At 42.5% G+C, this 20,850-nt stretch overlaps 1 protein-coding gene across 1 annotated transcript in view; it reads right to left on the bottom strand.

The window, feature by feature from the left end:
- The window catches only part of LOC126092046 (protein unc-80 homolog), a 1,190,994-nt gene that overhangs the window by 1,039,504 nt on the left and 130,640 nt on the right, over nucleotides 1-20,850 (bottom strand). The window contains exon 2 of the mRNA XM_049907452.1: nucleotides 43-138. Within this exon, the coding sequence (XP_049763409.1) occupies nucleotides 43-128 (86 nt within the window). The 5' untranslated portion in view covers nucleotides 129-138. The remainder of the gene's footprint in view (nucleotides 1-42; nucleotides 139-20,850) is intronic.

Raw genomic sequence — 20,850 nt, 5'->3', positions numbered from 1 at the left:
ATCAGATGATATGCGTGAAAGAAAAGTACTAGAGGAACTTACCCGAGTTGCCGCCATAGGAAGAGCTGTATGGGGATAGGTAGAGCTTGGTCGTTGTAGCTGTCGTCCAGAGACGCTCGTCGATCCATTTCTTCCGATCTGAAAATAAATGCATCATTTATTGGTTGTCGTTGTCGATTGATTAACAGAAAAAAATATGTTCCAGAAAAATATGTTATTGCAGCAATGAAATGTAGATTTAGAATAGTCTGCCACGGTAGTCGCGCAGTCAGTGTAGCTGCTTACTAACGGGAGGGGCCCAGGTTCGATTCCCTGCAGGAGATTTTGTTCCATTCGGGGACTGGATGTTGTGTTGTCTTTATTTTCGTATCGTCATAAACGACATTCCGGTGATGAGATAACTGTATGGGAGCATACTGAAACCCAATAAATTAAAAAAATTGAACCACGGTAAGTTTTAAAAGCCACACTGCACTTATAAAAGTGCCAAAATTAACTATATTAAAACATCGTCGGACGTTTTGTGTTTGGAACTTACTATAGTGTACCTAATGATTCAGTTATTCGATTATAAGATAGTAGTTAACATTTGGAAGCAATATTTTCCTCTTAACGAGTCGAAGTAGCGAAATTCTGGGCCAAACGGGAGAACAACTTAATTCTGCATAACGACTTTTGTAATGTTACGTTACTGAAATCCGAAACCTCATTTCCTTTTTATAGGTTCATAAATATTACGAATGAGTATGTGCTTGAACAGGATTCGGTAGTGAGGGAAGACTTTCAACTGCTTTATAATGTGAAGCAATGGCTATTTCGGTAAACTGACTTCTTACTGATTTATTTTGTCTATCATGAAAAAGGCAGATGACGACAATCGGTACCTGTAAAAAAGATAGTAAGCTGTCACCTTTGACAATATTTTCTGTAACATAGGTTATATACCCTCTTTTGCGACTGTAATAAACATCTTATTTAGACTACGCCTTTCACTTTATTTCAAAGCATCGCCAGAGGTTGATTATTTGTTTCCTACTTAATTCCTAATGTTCTTCTACACATAAATGTTCGATTTTTGGTATACTGTACGTCACTGCCACTGAATATATTTTCAGTTTTATGTTGTGTTGATCAAGTTACATCTAGTATACCTTGTTTTGATGTTGCCTGCCAAATTTCCCGTTGTATAAGGACTAAGAAAGAATGTACAGTACTTGAGAAAATGTTATAAGTATATATGAATTTCTCCGCGAAATTCAGGAAGAGTAGGAAATGAAAAAATGATACAAATGGCTCTGAGCACTATGGGACTTAACTTCTGAGGTCATCAGTCCCCTAGAACTTAGAACTACTTAAACCTAACTAACCTAAGGACATCACACACATCCATGTCCGAGGCAGGATTCGAACCTGCGACCGTAGCGGTCGCGCGGTTCCAGACTGTAGCGCCTGGAACCGCTCGGCCACTCGGCCGGCCAGGAAATGAAACTGGAGAGAATGAAAAGAGAATGAACGAAAATTCTGAAATCGGTATACAACTGGCCAAAAAAAGGGTGTCCATTTCACTGGAAACACTGAATATATATGGACGAAATTGCGAAATCGCAATGAAACGACAAAATATCAGTGTCCCACGAAACAAAAATAAAGTTTTTATCTATAAGATGTAAGTCACAGGAACGTATGTGGCATACAGAAGTAGTGCTTCTCGCGTTAGGCCTTTAAGCCTGGTTATGAAAAAGTCTGCAAAGCACACAGCCATATGAACCAGCTTACATTGGCATTTATGCGGAAGCATTTCTCTGCTAGAACGTACTGGCCTTCGTTGACTAGAAGAAACCTTTTCATACAATTAGTACGTATCTTTCAAAACCTGTTCAAGTGTCATACAAGTATAGCTCCCTAAGTTTCGTACGTGGAGCTATCTGTCCTTCTGTACAATAATATAACAGCTTGAGAGTTTAGTGATAAGTCCTGTTCAGAATTATTCTAAATAAGCCTCTCGTATGTACGTACAAAAAGTCGTATTTGAGGGAATGACTCTCAGATCTCTCTCTCCATAACTCACGCCATTGCTGTATAAAATACTACATTAAGGAATTTATTCGCTTGTAAGTTTGACGGTTAGTTTTTCATAACAAGCTTCTCAGTTAGCAAGGATTTATTTTCTGCCAGCTCTTGGCCTAAAAAAGTACAAAGGATACTTGGAAAGTTTTGGAAGCTGCGCCTGCAGAATATCTAGTGAAAATGTGTTTCTGAACATACTGATACCTCTATTATTATTATTATTATTATTATTATTACATTCAAGTTCCGTAGGACAAAATTGAGGAGTAAATCTCCAAGGTCATGGAACGTGTCAGAACATAAAATTACAACATAAAAGTAATAAGAGATAAAAATAAAATGCTTAGAACCCGAAAAAAGTCAATCCATAAATTTAAGTAAACGCAATCAACAATACAACAAGAATCAACTTAATTTTTCAAGGAACACCTCGACAAAATAGAAGGAGTGACCCATGAGAAAACTCTTCAGTTTCGATTTGAAAGCGCGTGGATTACTGCTAAGATTTTTGAATTCGAGTGGAAGCTTATTGAAAATGGATGTAGCAGTATACTGCACACCTTTCTGCATAGGAGTTAAGGAAGTCCGATCCAAATGCAGGTTTGATTTCTGCCCAGTATTATCTGAGTGAAAGCTGCTTATTCGTGAGACTAAGCTAATATTGTTAACAAGAAATGACAGTAAGGAATATATATACTGAGAGGCCAATGTCAAAATACCCAGACTCGTGAACAAGGGTCGACATGAGGTTCGTGAACTTAAACCACTTATTGCCCGAACCGCCCGTTTCTGAGCCAAAAATATCCTTTTAGAATTGGAAGAGTTACCCCAAAATATCAAACCATATGACATATGCGAATGAAAATAAGCAAAGTACACTAATTTTTGTGTCGAACGATCACTCACTTCAGATACCGTTGGAATAGTAAAAATTGCAGCATTAAGTCTTGAACAAGATCCCGAACGTGGGCTTTCCACGACAGTCTACTATCTATCTGAACAACTAGAAATTTCAACTGTTCCGTTTCACTAATTATGTGCCCATTCTGTTGAATTGTGTGTCAGAAATTGTAAAAATTGTCTGTATCACAGAGGAGAATTTCAGACATCAATCTCGGAAAGGCATTTGCCAAGAAAGTTATATTATTCCCTGTAGAAACTAAATTTTTATTTAATTCGCAAGCAATGCTCGGAAAATGATTGTCAAATACTGTACATATATATGATTTATCAGTAACAGAAGTATTTTTGTTACGAACTGGCTTCATATCGTCGACCTTGTGCTGCTGACCAGACACATCCTTCACAACTGACCATCTGGTTTTAATTTTACCCTGTGAATTAGTTATTCTATTTGCATACCACATTCTCTTTGCCTTCCTAATAACTTTTTTAAAGCACCTTACAATACTGTTTGTAATAGGCTACTGTATTTTGACTATGACTACTTCTAACATTTTGATATAATTCCCACTTTGTTCTACAAGATACCCGTATCCCACTAGTCAGCCACTAGGGATGCCTGTTACTGCTAGTACTCCGTTTAGAACGTTCCAATGGAAAGCGTGAGAAATATGTTAAAGAAAGCATTATATTTATCATCTATGTTATCGGCACTATAAACATCCTGCCACTCTTGATCCTTGACAAAGTTTAAAAAACTCTCTATTGCTGTTGGATTAACTTTCCTACATAGTTTGCAATTATATATGACATTTGTTTGAGCACAAAAGCCTTTTAGTGTTAAAATTTGTGCATCATGGTCTGAAAGGTCATTCACCTAACAGAATACCCATCTAGTAATGCAGAATGAATACAAATATTGTCTATGGCTGTGTTACTGTTTCCCTGCACCCTAGTTGGAAAAAACACAGTCTGCATCAGATCATATGAGTTTAGGAGATCTACCGATATCCTTTTTCTTGCACCATCATATACAAAATTTATATTGAAGTCACCACATATAACTAATTTCTTGTACTTCCTACAAAGTGAATCAAGAACATACTCTAGCTTGAGCAGAAATGCTCTGAAGTCAGAGTTGGGGGACCTATAAACAACAAAAATTAGAAATTCAGTTTCAGTAAATGCAACTGTCCCTGCACAACATTCAAATATCTGCGTAGTGCAGTACTGTGATAAATCTATGGACTCAAATGGAATACTGTTTTTTATGTACATGGCCACTGCGCCACAGTACAAGGAAGTCTTTGAAAAACAGCCACCCATTCTGTATCCTGGTAAAGGAGACGTATGAATCGTCAAATTATTTAAGTGGTGCTCCGACGTACCAATAATTTCAGAGTCAACATCTACACTCCTGGAAATTGAAATAAGAACACCGTGAATTCATTGTCCCAGGAAGGGGAAACTTTATTGACACATTCCTGGGGTCAGATACATCACATGATCACACTGACAGAACCACAGGCACATAGACACAGGCAACAGAGCATGCACAATGTCGGCACTAGTACAGTGTATATCCAACTTTCGCAGCAATGCAGGCTGCTATTCTCCCATGGAGACGATCGTAGAGATGCTGGATGTAGTCCTGTGGAACGGCTTGCCATGCCATTTCCACCTGGCGCCTCAGTTGGACCAGCGTTCGTGCTGGACGTGCAGACCGCGTGAGACGACGCTTCATCCAGTCCCAAACATGCCCAATGGGGGACAGATCCGGAGATCTTGCTGGCCAGGGTAGTTGACTTACACCTTCTAGAGCACGTTGGGTGGCACGGGATACATGCGGACGTGCATTGTCCTGTTGGAACAGCAAGTTCCCTTGCCGGTCTAGGAATGGTAGAACGATGGGTTCGATGACGGTTTGGATGTACCGTGCACTATTCAGTGTCCCCTCGACGATCACCAGTGGTGTACGGCCAGTGTAGGAGATCGCTCCCCACACCATGATGCCGGGTGTTGGCCCTGTGTGCCTCGGTCGTATGCAGTCCTGATTGTGGCGCTCACCTGCACGGCGCCAAACACGCATACGACCATCATTGGCACCAAGGCAGAAGCGACTCTCATCGCTGAAGACGACACGTCTCCATTCGTCCCTCCATTCACGCCTGTCGCGACACCACTGGAGGCGGGCTGCACGATGTTGGGGCGTGAGCGGAAGACGGCCTAACGGTGTGCGGGACCGTAGCCCAGCTTCATGGAGACGGTTGCGAATGGTCCTCGCCGATACCCCAGGAGCAACAGTGTCCCTAATTTGCTGGGAAGTGGCGGTGCGGTCCCCTACGGCACTACGGCACTACGGTCTTGGCGTGCATCCGTGCGTCGCTGCGGTCCGGTCCCAGGTCGACGGGCACGTGCACCTTCCGCCGACCACTGGCGACAACATCGATGTACTGTGGAGACCTCACGCCCCACGTGTTGAGCAATTCGGCGGTACGTCCACTCGGCCTCCCGCATGCCCACTATACGCCCTCGCTCAAAGTCCGTGAACTGCACATACGGTTCACGTCCACGCTGTCGCGGCATGCTACCAGTGTTAAAGACTGCGATGGAGCTCCGTATGCCACGGCAAACTGGCTGACACTGACGGCGGCGGTGCACAAATGCTGCGCAGCTAGCGCCATTCGACGGCCAACACCGCGGTTCCTGGTGTGTCCGCTGTGCCGTGCGTGTGATCATTGCTTGTACAGCCCTCTCGCAGTGTCCGGAGCAAGTATGGTGGGTCTGACACACCGGTGTCAATGTGTTTTTTTTCCATTTCCAGGAGTGTATAAGCAGTTGATTAACTTTATCCATAATAACTCTTATATTTTGATGAAATATGCTAATTCCTTCTCTTCTTGGAAACATGACATCCTCTGAAGGTGAGCCCTTAGGCAGAGGGACTTCCTTTAAGCAGGTATATCTATAAGCTGACTTCAATCAAAAGAAGTTGCAGCTCTAACACCAACTACTATAGGAATTTTTCCACGAATGATCCCACCACCATCCACTACACTGTCACCTATAAGCTTTGCCAGCCTTCCCTCCCCATACCTATTGAGGTGCAGGTCATGAAACCTGACCTACTGATAGACCCAAATGGTACCACTGAAATCTGACCCCTGCCCTCTGCCATCAGCGACCCCTTCAGCCCCATGTTAACGCACCTAACAGCCGCATTAAGATGAGGCTGAGCATGACGCTGAAACAATTGCACAAAATGCACATTAGTGTCGCCAGTTTGACTAGCTATGTTCACCAGGTCACCACCTGCATCATAGTCCCCGTCCCTACCTAGCTCCACCCACTATCATTACCTTATCCTCCTTCGTAAAATTCCTACATAACTCCCTTATGCTGTCAGGCACCTGAAACAACCCTGCACTAGGTTTCACAATGCTGGTGACCTGGTACTCATTCCCCAACACTTCCTGAAACTACTGGCCCACACCTCTACCGAGCGAACTACCTAGCAACAGAACCTTCTCCTTTCTGTTAGACTTTGCAACTGACCTAGGCCTCCTAACTGCTCAGGACTGCTGAATGTTCCCTACATCTACAGTTACAAGAGGCTTCTCCCCATTCAACCCTGACAGTTGGTCAAATGTATTGCATATACACAAAGTGTAGCTGTCCGAATACCTCCTCCTCCTAGCTGCCTTCTTGCAAACTCCCAGTTCCCATTCCGAAGCACCCTTCATCCTCCTCAAGCTATCTAGTTCCTTGTTTACGCGTTGTAATTGCACCTGAAGGGCACAGATCTTACGCTCCTGTTCCTCTTTTAACTTATTTCTACTACAGATTTTGCACTCCCAGGAGAGGATCTCGCTAGAATGTCCACTGGCTTCCCCACTGCATTGCTCCCAATGAAAATAGTTTAAAAAAAACCCACACCATAATCCACTACTCGCAAACCTACGATAGAACCCACACATCTCACTCATGGTAAAATTTTACAGTTACTGAAGAAAGCTATAAGTCTTCGTTACCTAAGTTCAGTTATACCATACTTATCCATTCATGCTCTAAAGCCACGAGCACAAGCTAAGTTGATTAGTTCTGCCAGCGCTTCAGAGACGTCACTTCGAAGGAAAGGGTGAAGGACTAGAAGTTTTTGCGGAATTGTCTCACTCTTCAAAGCGAGGTAGAAAAACAGTTTGTTTGTCTGTGAGATTTCAAAAAATATCTCTCTTCATGAGTAACATATAAGATCGGATAAGAAATGTATGCTGCCATCTTAAGATGACTTAGACTTGTAACGAAATATTTTCAGCTCATTCAGTGACTGTCAGACCGGTTGCATGTTAAATATCAAACCTCTCCACAATATTTCATAGAATGACGACAGATGAAACCTTTCTAACGACCCCCCTTTCCCCCCTCCTCTTCCTCCTCTGCCCATTCTATTTTAGTAGAATGAGGCTCCCTGCCCAGACCCAGGTATTGTCTCCCATACTTTCATTTTCATAATCATCCATGACAATGCACTTATGTCTATATTACTCATAAGAAAACACACAACAGGGCTTGTGCATCGATGATTGACTACATCTAGTTTTAAAATGTGCAGTATCTTATCAAAACTCTTCGAACAATTGTTAGTGGACATTATTGTGGGGTATGGAGTGTATCCACTCTTTATATTTATGAAGGCTTGAATTAAGCTAGAGATAGTTTGGAAGAGGTATCTCGAATGTCTGAGGAGGAATGGTAGCCCGTTCTTCCTCAAGAGCTGGAACCAGAGAAGGTAGCGATATTGGACACTGGGGTCATGAGCGAAATTGATGTTGTAACTCATTACAAAGGTGCTCCGTGGGTATCAGGTCAGGACTTTGTGCAGGTTAGTCCATTTCTGGAATGTTACAGTCCACAAACCATTGCATGACAAATGACCCTTTATGACAGTGTGCATTGTCGTGGAAATATAATCACCATCTCCGAACTGTTCCTCTACTGTACGCAGTACACAGTTCTGTAAAATGTGTTCATATCTCCCCATATTTTGTGTTTTTTTAAGGGTAATAACACCACCTCTTGTGTACTTCATTATTCGCACTACACATGATTGCTGGTAAAGTTCTCCAGGCATTTGCCAAACTCAAAGCCTTGTGTTGGATTGTGTTGTAACTGCGACCGGGACGGTCGCGGGGTAGGAATGACGGAAAGCATGGCGGGACCTACAGAGAGGCCTGTGAACAACAACACAATGGTACATGATGGACACGACCAACGAAGGACAGCATGAACAACAACAAGATTGAACAACGGAGTCACAAGGAAACCTAACAAACATGTCCACTCGTGCACAGAACAAGAAAGTAAGATGTATAACGTGGGGTGAGGTGTCAACAGACATAGGTGAGATTAGACTGGCTGGCTGAGCTTTTTTTTTTCTTTATTGTGATTTTATTCCCCTGCCCAGTAGGGCAGGGGAGGGCTGACAGTGGCACAATCCGCCACTCTTCAGCCGAGTGACATGACAACTAAAACAAGAATAAAATGTTACATATATAAGGCGAAAAAAAGCGGAACATAAAAGAGAGTAAGGGGAGAAAATGGATGTAAAAATAGACTGACATGAAAGTCACCAGAAAGTTAAAAAAACACAGTTGGCGATTCTTAAAACACAAAGAAGACGCTGAATGCACATGCATAGGTTAAAAATGGGCCACAGTATTAAAAACACTCCAGAACAACACACTTAAAACCCACTTGAACCACACATGATGAAGAATAAAACTACCTGGTGGGACCTGCCGAGGGAGGGGTCAGAAAGGATGCAAAAGGAGAGGAGAGCAAGGGGCAGCAGGGGAAGCAGCAGGATGAAGAGAGTAGGGGTGTTAGCGGGTACACTAAGAGGCAGGAGACACATGGGGCAGGAGATGAAGGGGGAAGACAAGGCAGGAGGGAGTGCAGAGATACTGAAAGAGAGCACAAGAGAGGGAGGGGGAGTAGGAGGGGGAAGCCGCTCAGGATAAGGGAGGGGGAGGAGAGGGAGCCCTGAGGAGGAGGCAGGAAGATAGAGTTGGTAGGAAGGGTAGATGTCAGGGCGAAGCTCATCATCCGGGAGGGGTAGATGGTGGAAGTTGCATTGGAAAAAGGAGGTGGAGGGCGAGGAGATGGATAGAGGGTGGGACACAACGGTAAAGGTGTGGCAACGGGGTTGGGGGTGGAGAGGAAGGGACACACCGGGGGTGAGGGGGATCAATGCGGCAGACAATATATAGTGGGCGGATGTGTTTAAGGAAAAGGAGAAGGTGGGGGAAGGGGATGAGGTTGTAGAGGATGCGCGTGGGGGACGGAAGGTGGATAACTGGGTGAGCGAGAGGCAGGCACTTAAGTATGCTATCGGGCGCACCGCTATTGGCCACTGGAACCACGTGTTCCACTGTGGCGCCGTCACACTAAAAGCGGGGCAGGAGGCGAGTGCCACCACAGCTTACGGCGCGATGGTGCAGAGACCTCTATGGATCTTCGACGTCCATGACATCTGGCGCGGATTCAAATTCCGCAGCGCGCGGTACCAGAGATTGCCACAGGGTATAGTGTGATTCATCACTCCAACTCTCTTGTTTCTAGTCATCGAATATCCAGTGCCACCATTCTTTACATCAACTCAAGTATCTCTTAACATTGACTGCAGAATGTGTGGCTTAAGAGGTGCTGGTCAACCGCTGTACACCATCCTTTTTAATGCTCTGCATACTCATTGTGCTTGGTGGACTGCTGGTAGCACTTTGGAACTCACGAATGTATGCTTCCGCTGATTTTATGCCGTTTTCCTCCACAGTGCTCGAGGGTCGCTGTCCATAAGTACATGAGGTTCGCCTTAGTGTTTCTACATCACCAGCAGCTGTCTTGGGCAGCTTTAGAAGGGCTGAAACGTCTCTGATGGATTTGCTAATCAAGTGACATCCAATGGCTAGTACGCATTAGCAGTCACTGAGCTCTCCCGATCGCCCCATTCTGCTGTTACTGCTTCTCTGTCTCGACGCAATATTCCTCAACTCCTTTTGTACTGGCGGATTCACTTCTCGTGACATCTAGTGGTCAATTTTGCATTCAGTAAGTGTGTCTATATACTTTTGATCAATTATTATATAGGGTGAAAAGTATTTAAACCGACAAACTCTGTGAGGTTGTAGGGGACATCAAAACAAATATTTTTCCCTAATGTCATTTTTTCCTATGAGGAGTATTTAAATTGGTAGAGGAAGATTTCTCTGGCGGCAAATTAATTAAACCAACAAACACTTTTCCATTTTTTATGACCAAGAGAGAACACATTAACACAATCCAATGTTTCAATTACAGTAGATTTTCAAAAATGCCTCCATTGACACGTAAACAAAGGTTAACCGTCAGATCATGTTCTGTTTGACATGGGCAAAAACCCCAGGAGTATCCTGAATTGTTCCTGCTGCTGCTACTATCCAGGCAAACAGATCCTCTTCTGATGCAACAAGAGTTGCATAAACAAGGTTGCGCATCTCTCCCCACACAAAAAAGTCCAGAGGGGACATATCTGGTGATCGAGCAGGCCATGGTACAGGAACACCTGTGACAATCATGTTTCTGGGAACCGTCGGTCCAGGAATTGTCGCACACGACGACTGAAATGTGCCGGCGCCCCGTGTTCAGAAATTGTAATAGTGCCTGCCATTTAATGGCCTAGGTAGCAGATATGGGCCAATTAAAGAGTCCCCAACAACACCGACCCACGCATTAACGAAGAGCCGCACTTGATGAGCGCTAGTAACTGTGGCATATGAGTTATCCTCACTCCAAACATGCGAATTGTGCATGTTGCAGACTCCATCACGTCTGAACATTGCTTCATCGGTAAACAACACAGAGACTGGAAATGTAGGATGCATTTCACACTGTTCCAGGTACCACTGTAAAAACTGTGCTCTGGGTGGATAACCAACTGGTTCCAGGTTGTGGACACGCTCTAAGAGAAATGGACATAACAAATGCTCTCGAAGGACTGTTCTTACATTCGTCTTGTGGTGAGCATACTGTAAGACCTTCAGTACACACACCATCAGATTATTTGACTTGTCGCTCTAACAAAGTAGGCGAGTGTCAGCAATATGTCTTGTGGTCTTATCGTGGCGTGTTTATCTTCTGCCGTTAGGTCAGATGATGGAAATGCCGCTTGCACGCTTGGAGTAGCAGATTGACGGTGACCAAGTTTAAACAGAACTTGATTAATTTTCACACACATTTATTAAAAAAAATAACAAGCATAAAAATTACTTAACTTGGTTCTGGATACTATTTACAATTGACAATCTGAAGTTCCTTTGGTATTGGTACGTTAATCTTATTCTCACATATATCTCTGATACCTGACAAAAGTGTCGATACATTTATCTTCATGGCTATGTACAGGAATATGGTAATCTTATTAGGCACAGACTGAAACTTGACTATAGATTGGTACAGACAAATGTAGATTGGTACAGACTGGTGCGGACAAATGCAGACTGACTAATAGGAGGTCTGTACACTCGTTATAATACCTCGCGCGTTCATGTATCACTGTGCGAGTGTGATCCACGAGGAGAAAAGGTTCTACGTTAGCAGCAATCTCATTGGCTGTGTTACATATTACTACGCGGATCGGCGGAAGCAGAATTTGGTTCGTCTCTATGGCAGCGCCATCTCGTAGTGCAGAGACGGACGAGCGCTGCGGCTGCGCTGTTGTGCTTAGCAGGGCGCGCTCTAGTGGGAAAGTTGTGTTCCCGCTGACTACGTGGAACTATGTACACAACATGTCTGATTCGTCACTATGTTACGTGCAATTGCATGAGTGCTGATTGAAGGATCCCACTCCACATGCTGCAAGACAGCTTCCTCAAATTGCAGCGTTCTTACAGTGCGACGGCATCCCTGTCCAGGTAATCGGCTAAATGACCCGGTCTCACGCAGAAGTTGGTACACGCAGCAAAGGTCGTATGATGCGGGACACGGTGATAAGGATATTGTTGTTGATAAACCCGCTGTGCGGCTCGTCCGTCGTGGTGCGCTACGTAGTATGCACCAACCATACCAGTGTACTCATTCCAGGTGTATCGCTCCATTAGTAAACAGAGACAATGCACTACTACACTCGTGGACAGCAGTTGCCTACAACTGAAGAGTGTAATACGCCCTCTAACAACTTAAGATCGTAATATGGCCTCTATCGACTGAAGAGAGTAACATGGCCTCATCCGGTTTAAATAATCCACATAGGAAAAAATGGCATTAGGGAAAAATATTTGTTTTGATGTCCCCTACAACCTCCCAGAGTTTGTCGGTTTAAATACTTTTCACCCTGTATGTGCTCGTTACGTTACTTTCCTTTGTTTTCGCAAAACGAGACTCAACTGAAAAGAACCGAACGAGCAGGCGCAGGGGTAAGAGACTGGACTCTTTGGGAGTACGGCGGTTCGAATGCGTCCGGCCATCACGCTATAGGATTTCTCTAATCGCTTAAGGACAGAAGGTACTTTCCATCTCAGGAAGTACAGACAGTAGAACACTGAAATTTTTTCACCCACATTGACACTATTTGCTAACAAATTGACGTTTCCTAATGAATAATATATTAAAATTGTAATTTTCGGATAAATTCTTAAAATAAAAAAGGCCATAGGGTCATTTATAATATATGTAGAAAGCTAAGGAAAATGTGCTAAGTCAATTGTCCGTTAAAATTTCTTTGCTCTAATATAAATAGCTTCAGAGAAAATGTACACTGGGCTAGATCCAGAAAACTGAGTTTTATGTTTTATTGCACCTATAATGTCTTTAATGCATTCTTGCTCTGCACTCATCATTTAAATTCACTTCTTTTTCCATTGCATCTGTATTAGTTTCCTCTTCATAAAGGCACATAAAGAGTTCCCTGCCGTTAACCCATTTCAAGAGTTCGTATGCAACACACAAACCTAATATTGCTTCCATTGTATTCACTATTTTCCTTCTTGCAGGTGCTCCAGACCTTTTCTTGAAAACTTTGAAAACGGACCTCAACATTTCGTTGTTCAGAAAACAACGCACATATTACGTTACTACTACAGGAAACAACTGAATGCATGACAACAAACAAAGCAGCCAATATCTGCAAGCTTAAAGCAACGGTAAAAGATGTACATAGGTCTATGAATCCAAAGAAGTGAAGACACAGAGAAACAAGTCAGCGCGTCTCACTCCGCAAGCTGCTAATTAAACAGATTGTTTAAACAAGAATTTGGCCTAAAATATTCCTGTATTCGCAAAAAGCAAACTTCAAACCATCATAATCATCAATAAAAGAAAATTTCATATTTTCCCCTTGTCAAGATACCTACTCCCGATAATGCAAACACCGAATCCGACCCTCTGAAGAAGACATGGACACTTTCGTTCCCATCCTTCTCTAATTAGAGCCTACGCTACTTCACTGATGAGCTCGTCGTTGATGGAACGTTAAACGGCAGTCTCCTTTTACTCAGCAGAGAAGTTCTAGATGTCTTAAATGAATTGGTACATGTGCAGGTGCCGGATGATGGCTGTGTCCAGCTAATACAAGACTCTTGTGAACGGCATGAAATATATTAGCAACTGAGAATGTGGGCAGCCATCAGGTGTGTAGTGGAATGACGGCAATGATAACTTGTGCCGGACCGGGACTCTAACACAGATTTCCTTACTATTTGGCTACCCGTGCACGACTCACGAGCACCACCCAAACTTCCATACATCCTCAACCATGTGTCTACAACCTGTGCTCGTACATCCATTATAATTCCCGTACAGGGGAGACATTTTACTTGGAAGTCGCTTGCCTGGTGTCGGCGGATAAATATTCGGTACTACATGTCTGAAGGAACCTGGCATCGTGATTGGGAATAACACAGCCACTGCAGTATTGTACCCTGAGAAAGGTGTTTTATTGAATGTTTCTGATAAATGAACAGATGTATTGAGACTAGTGGAAATAATTTTCTATTTTCTTCGTTACAGACAAAATAAGGCCACGTTTAAACCACTAAATTGCCTTTACGTTTCCTCCAATTCGTCTCATCTGAAAATTTTATCCATGGTGGTCGTGGAACACTGCGACTGTGATGCATAAAGGCTTTCAGAAACAACTGCAACCAGTCGCCATTTTTGAAGGTCCAATTACTTTTTATTATATCGCGACCGTTTTGGAGTCGCCTAGCGCTCATCTTCGGGTGGCACACTCGTTTAATGACTGTTTGTAGCATTGCGGGCGTCTTGTAGAGTTGCTAGAATCTAAGGATTTAATCCTGATTCACGCAAGATTCTGGAAAACGTAATTTATGTATTTCAGTTACGTAACAGCTTTACACGGAGATGACGACTAGCGTCCCGTAAAGCACAGTTGTGGCAGACTTCGTGTAATGCTATGGTATGAAGGAAAACCATGGATTATTTTTTCCAGAGGAACGTGTGAACCAGGGTTAAACCTATGGAGCTAATAATTCTGCACAACCCACACAATGCTACAAACGGCCATCTGAAGACAAGTCGCTAGACCAATGGTCGTCAGACTGCCTGAATCGTCTTTTTGCGGCCTGCGGTGCTCACATGTGGAGGTCACGACGTTGGGATGTCCGATTTACTTCAAACTTCGTACACCTTTGTTATTAAAACAACCTGATGTTCAAGTAGTAACGTGCACTGCTCTAGCAGTTCCGAAAAAATGGCAAGAGAAGTTTTACGAGTCTATTATGTAACTAATGTATCTGTTTGTAGGGGCTAGATACCATAGCACATGGTGGTCAAGTGGATAGCCGGCGTGATAGCTTAGCGTGTTCGGTGAGAGAGCTAGATGCCGTCTGTAATATAAATAAAAAACTGAGTCAATGGACCAACGATGAACTTCAACAAGCGTCTTGGGATGTCCGCCGCGAACAAATGCAGCGACCAATAACGAACAAAGTGAGACAAATAAAAAAGTGGATAGCGTTCGCGCTTTGCATGAGCGCCGTGGACAAGGGGACAGATCGAATCCCACAAACACTTATTTTTCACTCTCTATTTTTTTCATCATTTGTCACATTGTTTAATTTATATGACATTTGAGAGGTATAATGAAAAAAAAGTGTATTTTCATGTAGTTGTAGTGAATTTCGTATATTACACATAGCTTACAGAACAAGTAACGCACTCCAGTCACATTTGCAGACAACAGACAAACCAGATAAACACCAAGTAACAGGTATGTACCAGCTAGCGTGCCAGGAATGGAAATCACTATATCGGGGGAAGACAAGCAGGAACTTCAAAACTAGATGTAAAGAACATATAAGAAGTTGGAAATATGAAAATGACCATTCTAATTTCGCTGAACACCTGATAAAACATGGACATGAACCATCCAACATGGAATATAACATAACAGTTATCAGAGTGAATTATCACAACAAAAAGCTCCTGACATTGCAAGAAAACTTTCACATACAAAGAGCCATTGCAATAGGAAAGTAGGTACTCAACGACCAAATCCATATGAACATTAACTCTCTGATCATGTTAGCCACCAAAACAATAGAAACCTAAATGTAACCAGGATAAATAATTAATGAATCTCCTTCCCCCATTCTTTCTCTCTCCCCCCTCTCCCCCCCCCCACACATACACACATATTGATATATATTAATTAAAAATAAAAAGGAAATAAATGAAATAAAATAAAAACATTTACACACAGCAAAATACACACCCACACACACACACACACACACAAATATCCAAAAAAAGAAAATAAACACCCTGTTAGGAAAGAATTACACACAGGAAATAAACACATATACAAATACAAACACACACACACACAAATAGAAAAAAGAAACACCCTGTCAGGAAAGAATTAAACAATTACACCCTGGAAACACACATACATACACACACACACACACACACACACACACACACACACACACACAATAAAAGACAAAGAATATCAAACCACAGCACAAACAAAAGAAAGACAACGTGGGAGAAATAACGCCAGAAATCGGCCAGCTGGAGTATGAAAACTAAAGAATACATCTGCAGGACCACACACATGATATAACAGCGCTAGAAATCGTAGGTAACACCGAACGATAAGTTCACATTACGAACTTTGTGCTACAAAAGTTGATTTTAACCTAAAAAGCTAGAGGAAGACACGACAAAATGTAATGTAGCAGCATATTATATCTACCACATAATACGTTTATTTTATGTAAAAAAGGAAACATGTATTACAGGCCACTGATGATGTTTCCCAAATAAATGAAGCGAAACGGGTATGGCAACAAACAAACTGCCTTCATTTAGTTGGGTGGACGGAACACATCTCCAAGAATTTAAAGCAACTAAGGGAGTGACGGAAAACAGAAAAAATGACAAAAACAAAAATGCTTAGTGATATGATGATGATGATGATGATGAGTCCCATACTTCTTTACAGAGCGTAGGGGGGCGACGCGGGAGAACCGCGCAGCCTTACTAGGCAAGGTCATAGTGGAGGTGGTTTGCCATTGCCTTCCTCCGACCGTAATGGGGATGAATGATGATGATGAAGATGACACAACAACACCCAGTCATCTCGAGGCAGGAAAAATCCCTGATATAGTGACATTTTAATTTTAATTGACATTGGTTAATTAGCTAAAGTAAAGTTGCTCACTTGCCTCAGGGGCATAGGGTTACGTACCGCGGCCACTGCGGGGTTACAGGGTGTCAGAGGGGAAATGTTTTGCTACCTGTCTGCCAGTATTGACAACCCACGGGCATGCGCGACTCTTACCAATCAGTTGCTATGGTTCAAATATTGGCATAGAGGTAACAGGGATTCCACGAATGCGCCCTGTAGATGCCGTTATCTTCAAGTGTGGAACTTACTTCTAGCAAAGAATTATCTACATCTACATCTACATCTACATCCATACTCCGCAAGCCACCTGACGGTGTGTGGCGGAGGGTACCTTGAGTACCTCTATCGGTTCTCCCTTCTATTCCAGACTCGTATTGTTCGTGGAAAGAAGGATTGTCGGTATGCCTCTGTGAGGGCTCTAATCTCTCTGATTTTATCCTCATGGTCTCTTTTCGAGATATACGTAGGAGGGAGCAATATACTGCTTGACTCTTCGGTGAAGGTATGTTCTCGAAACTTTAACAAAAGCCCGTACCGAGCTACTGAGCGTCTCTCCTGCAGTCTTCCACTGGAGTTTATCTATCATCTCCGTAACGCTTTCGCGATTACTAAATGATCCTGTAACGAAGCGCGCCGCTCTCCGTTGGATCTTCTCTATATCTTCTATCAACCCTATCTGGAACGGATCCCACACTGCTGAGCAGTATTCAAGCAGTGGGCGAACAAGCGTACTGTAACCTACTTCCTTTGTTTTCGGATTGCATTTCCTTAGGATTCTTCCAATGAATCTCAGTCTGGCATCTGCTTTACCGACGATCAACATAATATGATCATTCCATTTTAAATCACTCCTCGCATTAGCGTACTCCCAGATAATTTATGGAATTAACTGCTTCCAGTTGCTGACCTGCTATTTTGTAGCTAAATGATAAAGGATCTATCTTTCTGTGTATTCGCAGCACATTACACTTGTCTACATTGAGATTCAAATTGCCATTCCCTGCACCATGCGTCAATTCGCTGCAGATCCTCCAGCATTTCAGTACAATTTTCCATTGTTACAACCTCTCGATACATCACAGCATCATATGCAAAAGGCCTCAGTGAACTTCCGATGTCATCCACAAGGTCATTTATGTATATTGTGAATAGCAACGGTCCTATGACACTCCCCTGCGGCACATCTGAAATCGCTCTTACTTCGGAAGACTTCTCTCCATTGAGAATGACATGCTGCGCCTTGTAATCTAGGAACTCTTCAATCCAATCACACAATTGGTCTGATAGTCCATATGCTCTTACTTTGTTCATTAAACGACTGTGGGGAACTGTATCGAACGCCTTGCGGAAGTCAAGAAACACGGCATCTACCTGTGAACCCGTGTCTATGGCCCTCTGAGTCTCGTGGACGAATAGCGCGAGCTGGGTTTCACATGACCGTCTTTTTCGAAACCCATGCTGATTCCTACAGAGTAGATTTCTAGTCTCCAGAAAATTCATTATACTCGAACACAATACGTGTTCCAAAATTCTACAACTGATCGACGTTAGAGATATAGGTCTATAGTTGTGCACATCTGTTCGACGTCCCTTCTTGAAAACGGGGATGACCTGTGCCCTTTTCTAATCCTTTGGAACGCTACGCTCTTCTAGAGACCTACGGTACACCGCTGCAAGAGGGGGGGCAAGTTCCTTCGCGTACTCTGTTTAAAATCGAACTGGTATCCCATCAGGTCCAGAGGCCTTTCCTCTTTTGAGCGATTTTAATTGTTTCTCTATCCCTCTGTCGTCTATTTCGATATCTACCATTTTTTCATCTGTGCGGCATCTAGAGAAGGAACTACAGTGCAGTCTTCCTCTGTGAAACAACTTTGGAAAAAGACATTTAGTATTTCGGCCTTTAGTCTGTCATCCTCTGTTTCAGTACCATTTTGGTCACAGAGTGTCTGGACATTTTGTTTTGATCCACCTACCGCTTTGACATAAGACCAAAATTTCTTAGGATTTTCTGCCAAGTCAGTACATAGAACTTTACTTTCGAATTCATTGAACGCCTCTCGCATAGTCCTCCTCACACTACATTTCGCTTCGCATAATTTTTGTTTGTCTGCAAGGCTTTGGCTATGTTTATGTTTGCTGTGAAGTTCCCTTTGCTTCCGCTGCAGTTTTCTAACTCGGTTGTTGTACCACGGTGGCTCTTTTCCATCTCTTACGATCTTACTTGGCACATACTCATCTGACGCATATTGTACGATGGTTTTGAGCTTTGTCCACTGATCCTCAACACTATCTGTACTTGAGACAAAACTTTTGTGTCGAGCCAACAGGTACTCTGAAAACTGCTTTTTGTCACTTTTTCTAAACAGAAAAATCTTCCTACCATTGTTAATATTTCTATTTACGTCTGAAATCATCGATGCCGTAACCGCTTTATGATCGCTGATTCCCTGTTCTGCGTTAACTTTTTCAAATAGTTCGGGTCTGTTTGTCACCAGAAGGTCTTATATGTTATCGCCACGAGTCGGTTCTCTGTTTAACTGCTCAAGGTAGTTTTCAGATAAAGCACTTAAAAAAATTTCACTGGATTCTTTGTCCCTGCCACCCGTTATGAACGTTTGAGTCTCCCAGCTTATATCCGGCAAATTAAAATCTCCACCCAGAACTATAACATGGTGGGGAAATCTACTCGAAATATTTTCCAAATTATCCTTCAGGTGCTCAGCCACAACAGCTGCTGAGCCAGGGGGCCTATAGAGACATCCAATTACCATGTCTGAGCCTCCTTTAACAGTGACCTTCACCCAAATCATTTCACATTTCGGATGCCTATTGTAATACAACGCAATGAGGAGAAGAAAAATAAAATTCAAAACATTTAGTAAACATTTATGATCGTATCTCATGTTTCATTTCTGGTTAGGTGTAAGAGAGGGCCTGAAGGCCCTAATCTTGCCAGGTAAAATAAATGCATAAATAAAAAAAATGAATTACTGTTATTAATCAATTATTCCTCCCTTCACACAAACAACACAAGGAAACTTCTTCAGACAATTACAGTGCCACAATTTTGGAGTTGCTGAGGGTTGCGCCAGTCTGAAACAGAGAAGAGTCCACATGAACTGTACCGAATGAAGCTGACTTGCAATGATCAGCCGGAGGTGAACTTATTGCGTCCTCGCGTCCTTTCTACAGCCAGTGTATTTATCTTCGCGTCCTTTCTATAGCCAGTCTATTTACACAGATTATCGATTGCTAATAAGACCGATACATATGCGGCCCGAGTTGCCTCCCCACAATGTCAGCATTGGCTCCTGTGCAAAAAAGTTTGACGACGCTTGTGCTAGACCATTATAAACCAATCATGGAATAATAAAAGAAATTGAACCACCGCAAAAGACGACTGGTTGCGGTTATTTCTGTAAACCTGTACTCCTCCACTTGTTCATTTTCATGTCTCCTCTGTTCTGCAGTCCATTTGCTTCTCTGTCTCTTTGGAATTGTTTAATCTTGGTAGCCTTTCCATTTCTAAACTTTGTTTTTGTTTATAAATGATAGAGTGCAGCAATCACTCGTCCTGTTTTTTTTTTCAGGTTTTATTTTGCAAATCCAGATTTCGGCTAGTGCCTAGCCATTACGAATGCTAAGAATACAAGAAGTACATGGTCAGGTAATACAATAAAAATTTACAGCTCATGGCACAACCTATATGGCTTATATTTTACATTACATACCACTATTTATTAATCTCGATGCATGTTAGTTCCCTGTTGTTCACGCGTCAGTCATAGTTCTTTGAATACTACTGTATAAAGAAGGTAGGCTGTGGGGAGAACACATCGATTGGTTGTATGGCGCCCGCTATATGAACTACGCATGTAACATTTAAAGGAAAGTAAAAAAACTTCAAATCTGCGTGGGAATTACATAAAATAATTTGTTTTCGTGTTTGCTTCAAACTTCAGCTTCTTGCTTACTTATAACAATTTCTTCTAGGTATTCATCCACTTTTCTAAGCTAATTGAATTTAACTTTTAATTTTTAAAAACTTTGTAAAATGTTTCTTACCTATTTGCTAGGATTTCTCTTTTGGACCCACCCGTAGATCATTAGTCTTTTATTCCTAATTTCGTCTACAGTTTTCCCCATATGATCGTATACTTCCGTGTTTCTTCTCAATTTAACTGTTTTCACTT

Source organism: Schistocerca cancellata, chromosome 7 (genome assembly GCF_023864275.1).
Source record: "Schistocerca cancellata isolate TAMUIC-IGC-003103 chromosome 7, iqSchCanc2.1, whole genome shotgun sequence".
NCBI lineage: Eukaryota > Metazoa > Arthropoda > Insecta > Orthoptera > Acrididae > Schistocerca > Schistocerca cancellata.
The sequence above is the reverse complement of the archived record's forward strand: the minus strand, read 5'-3'. Positions and strand labels throughout refer to the sequence as shown.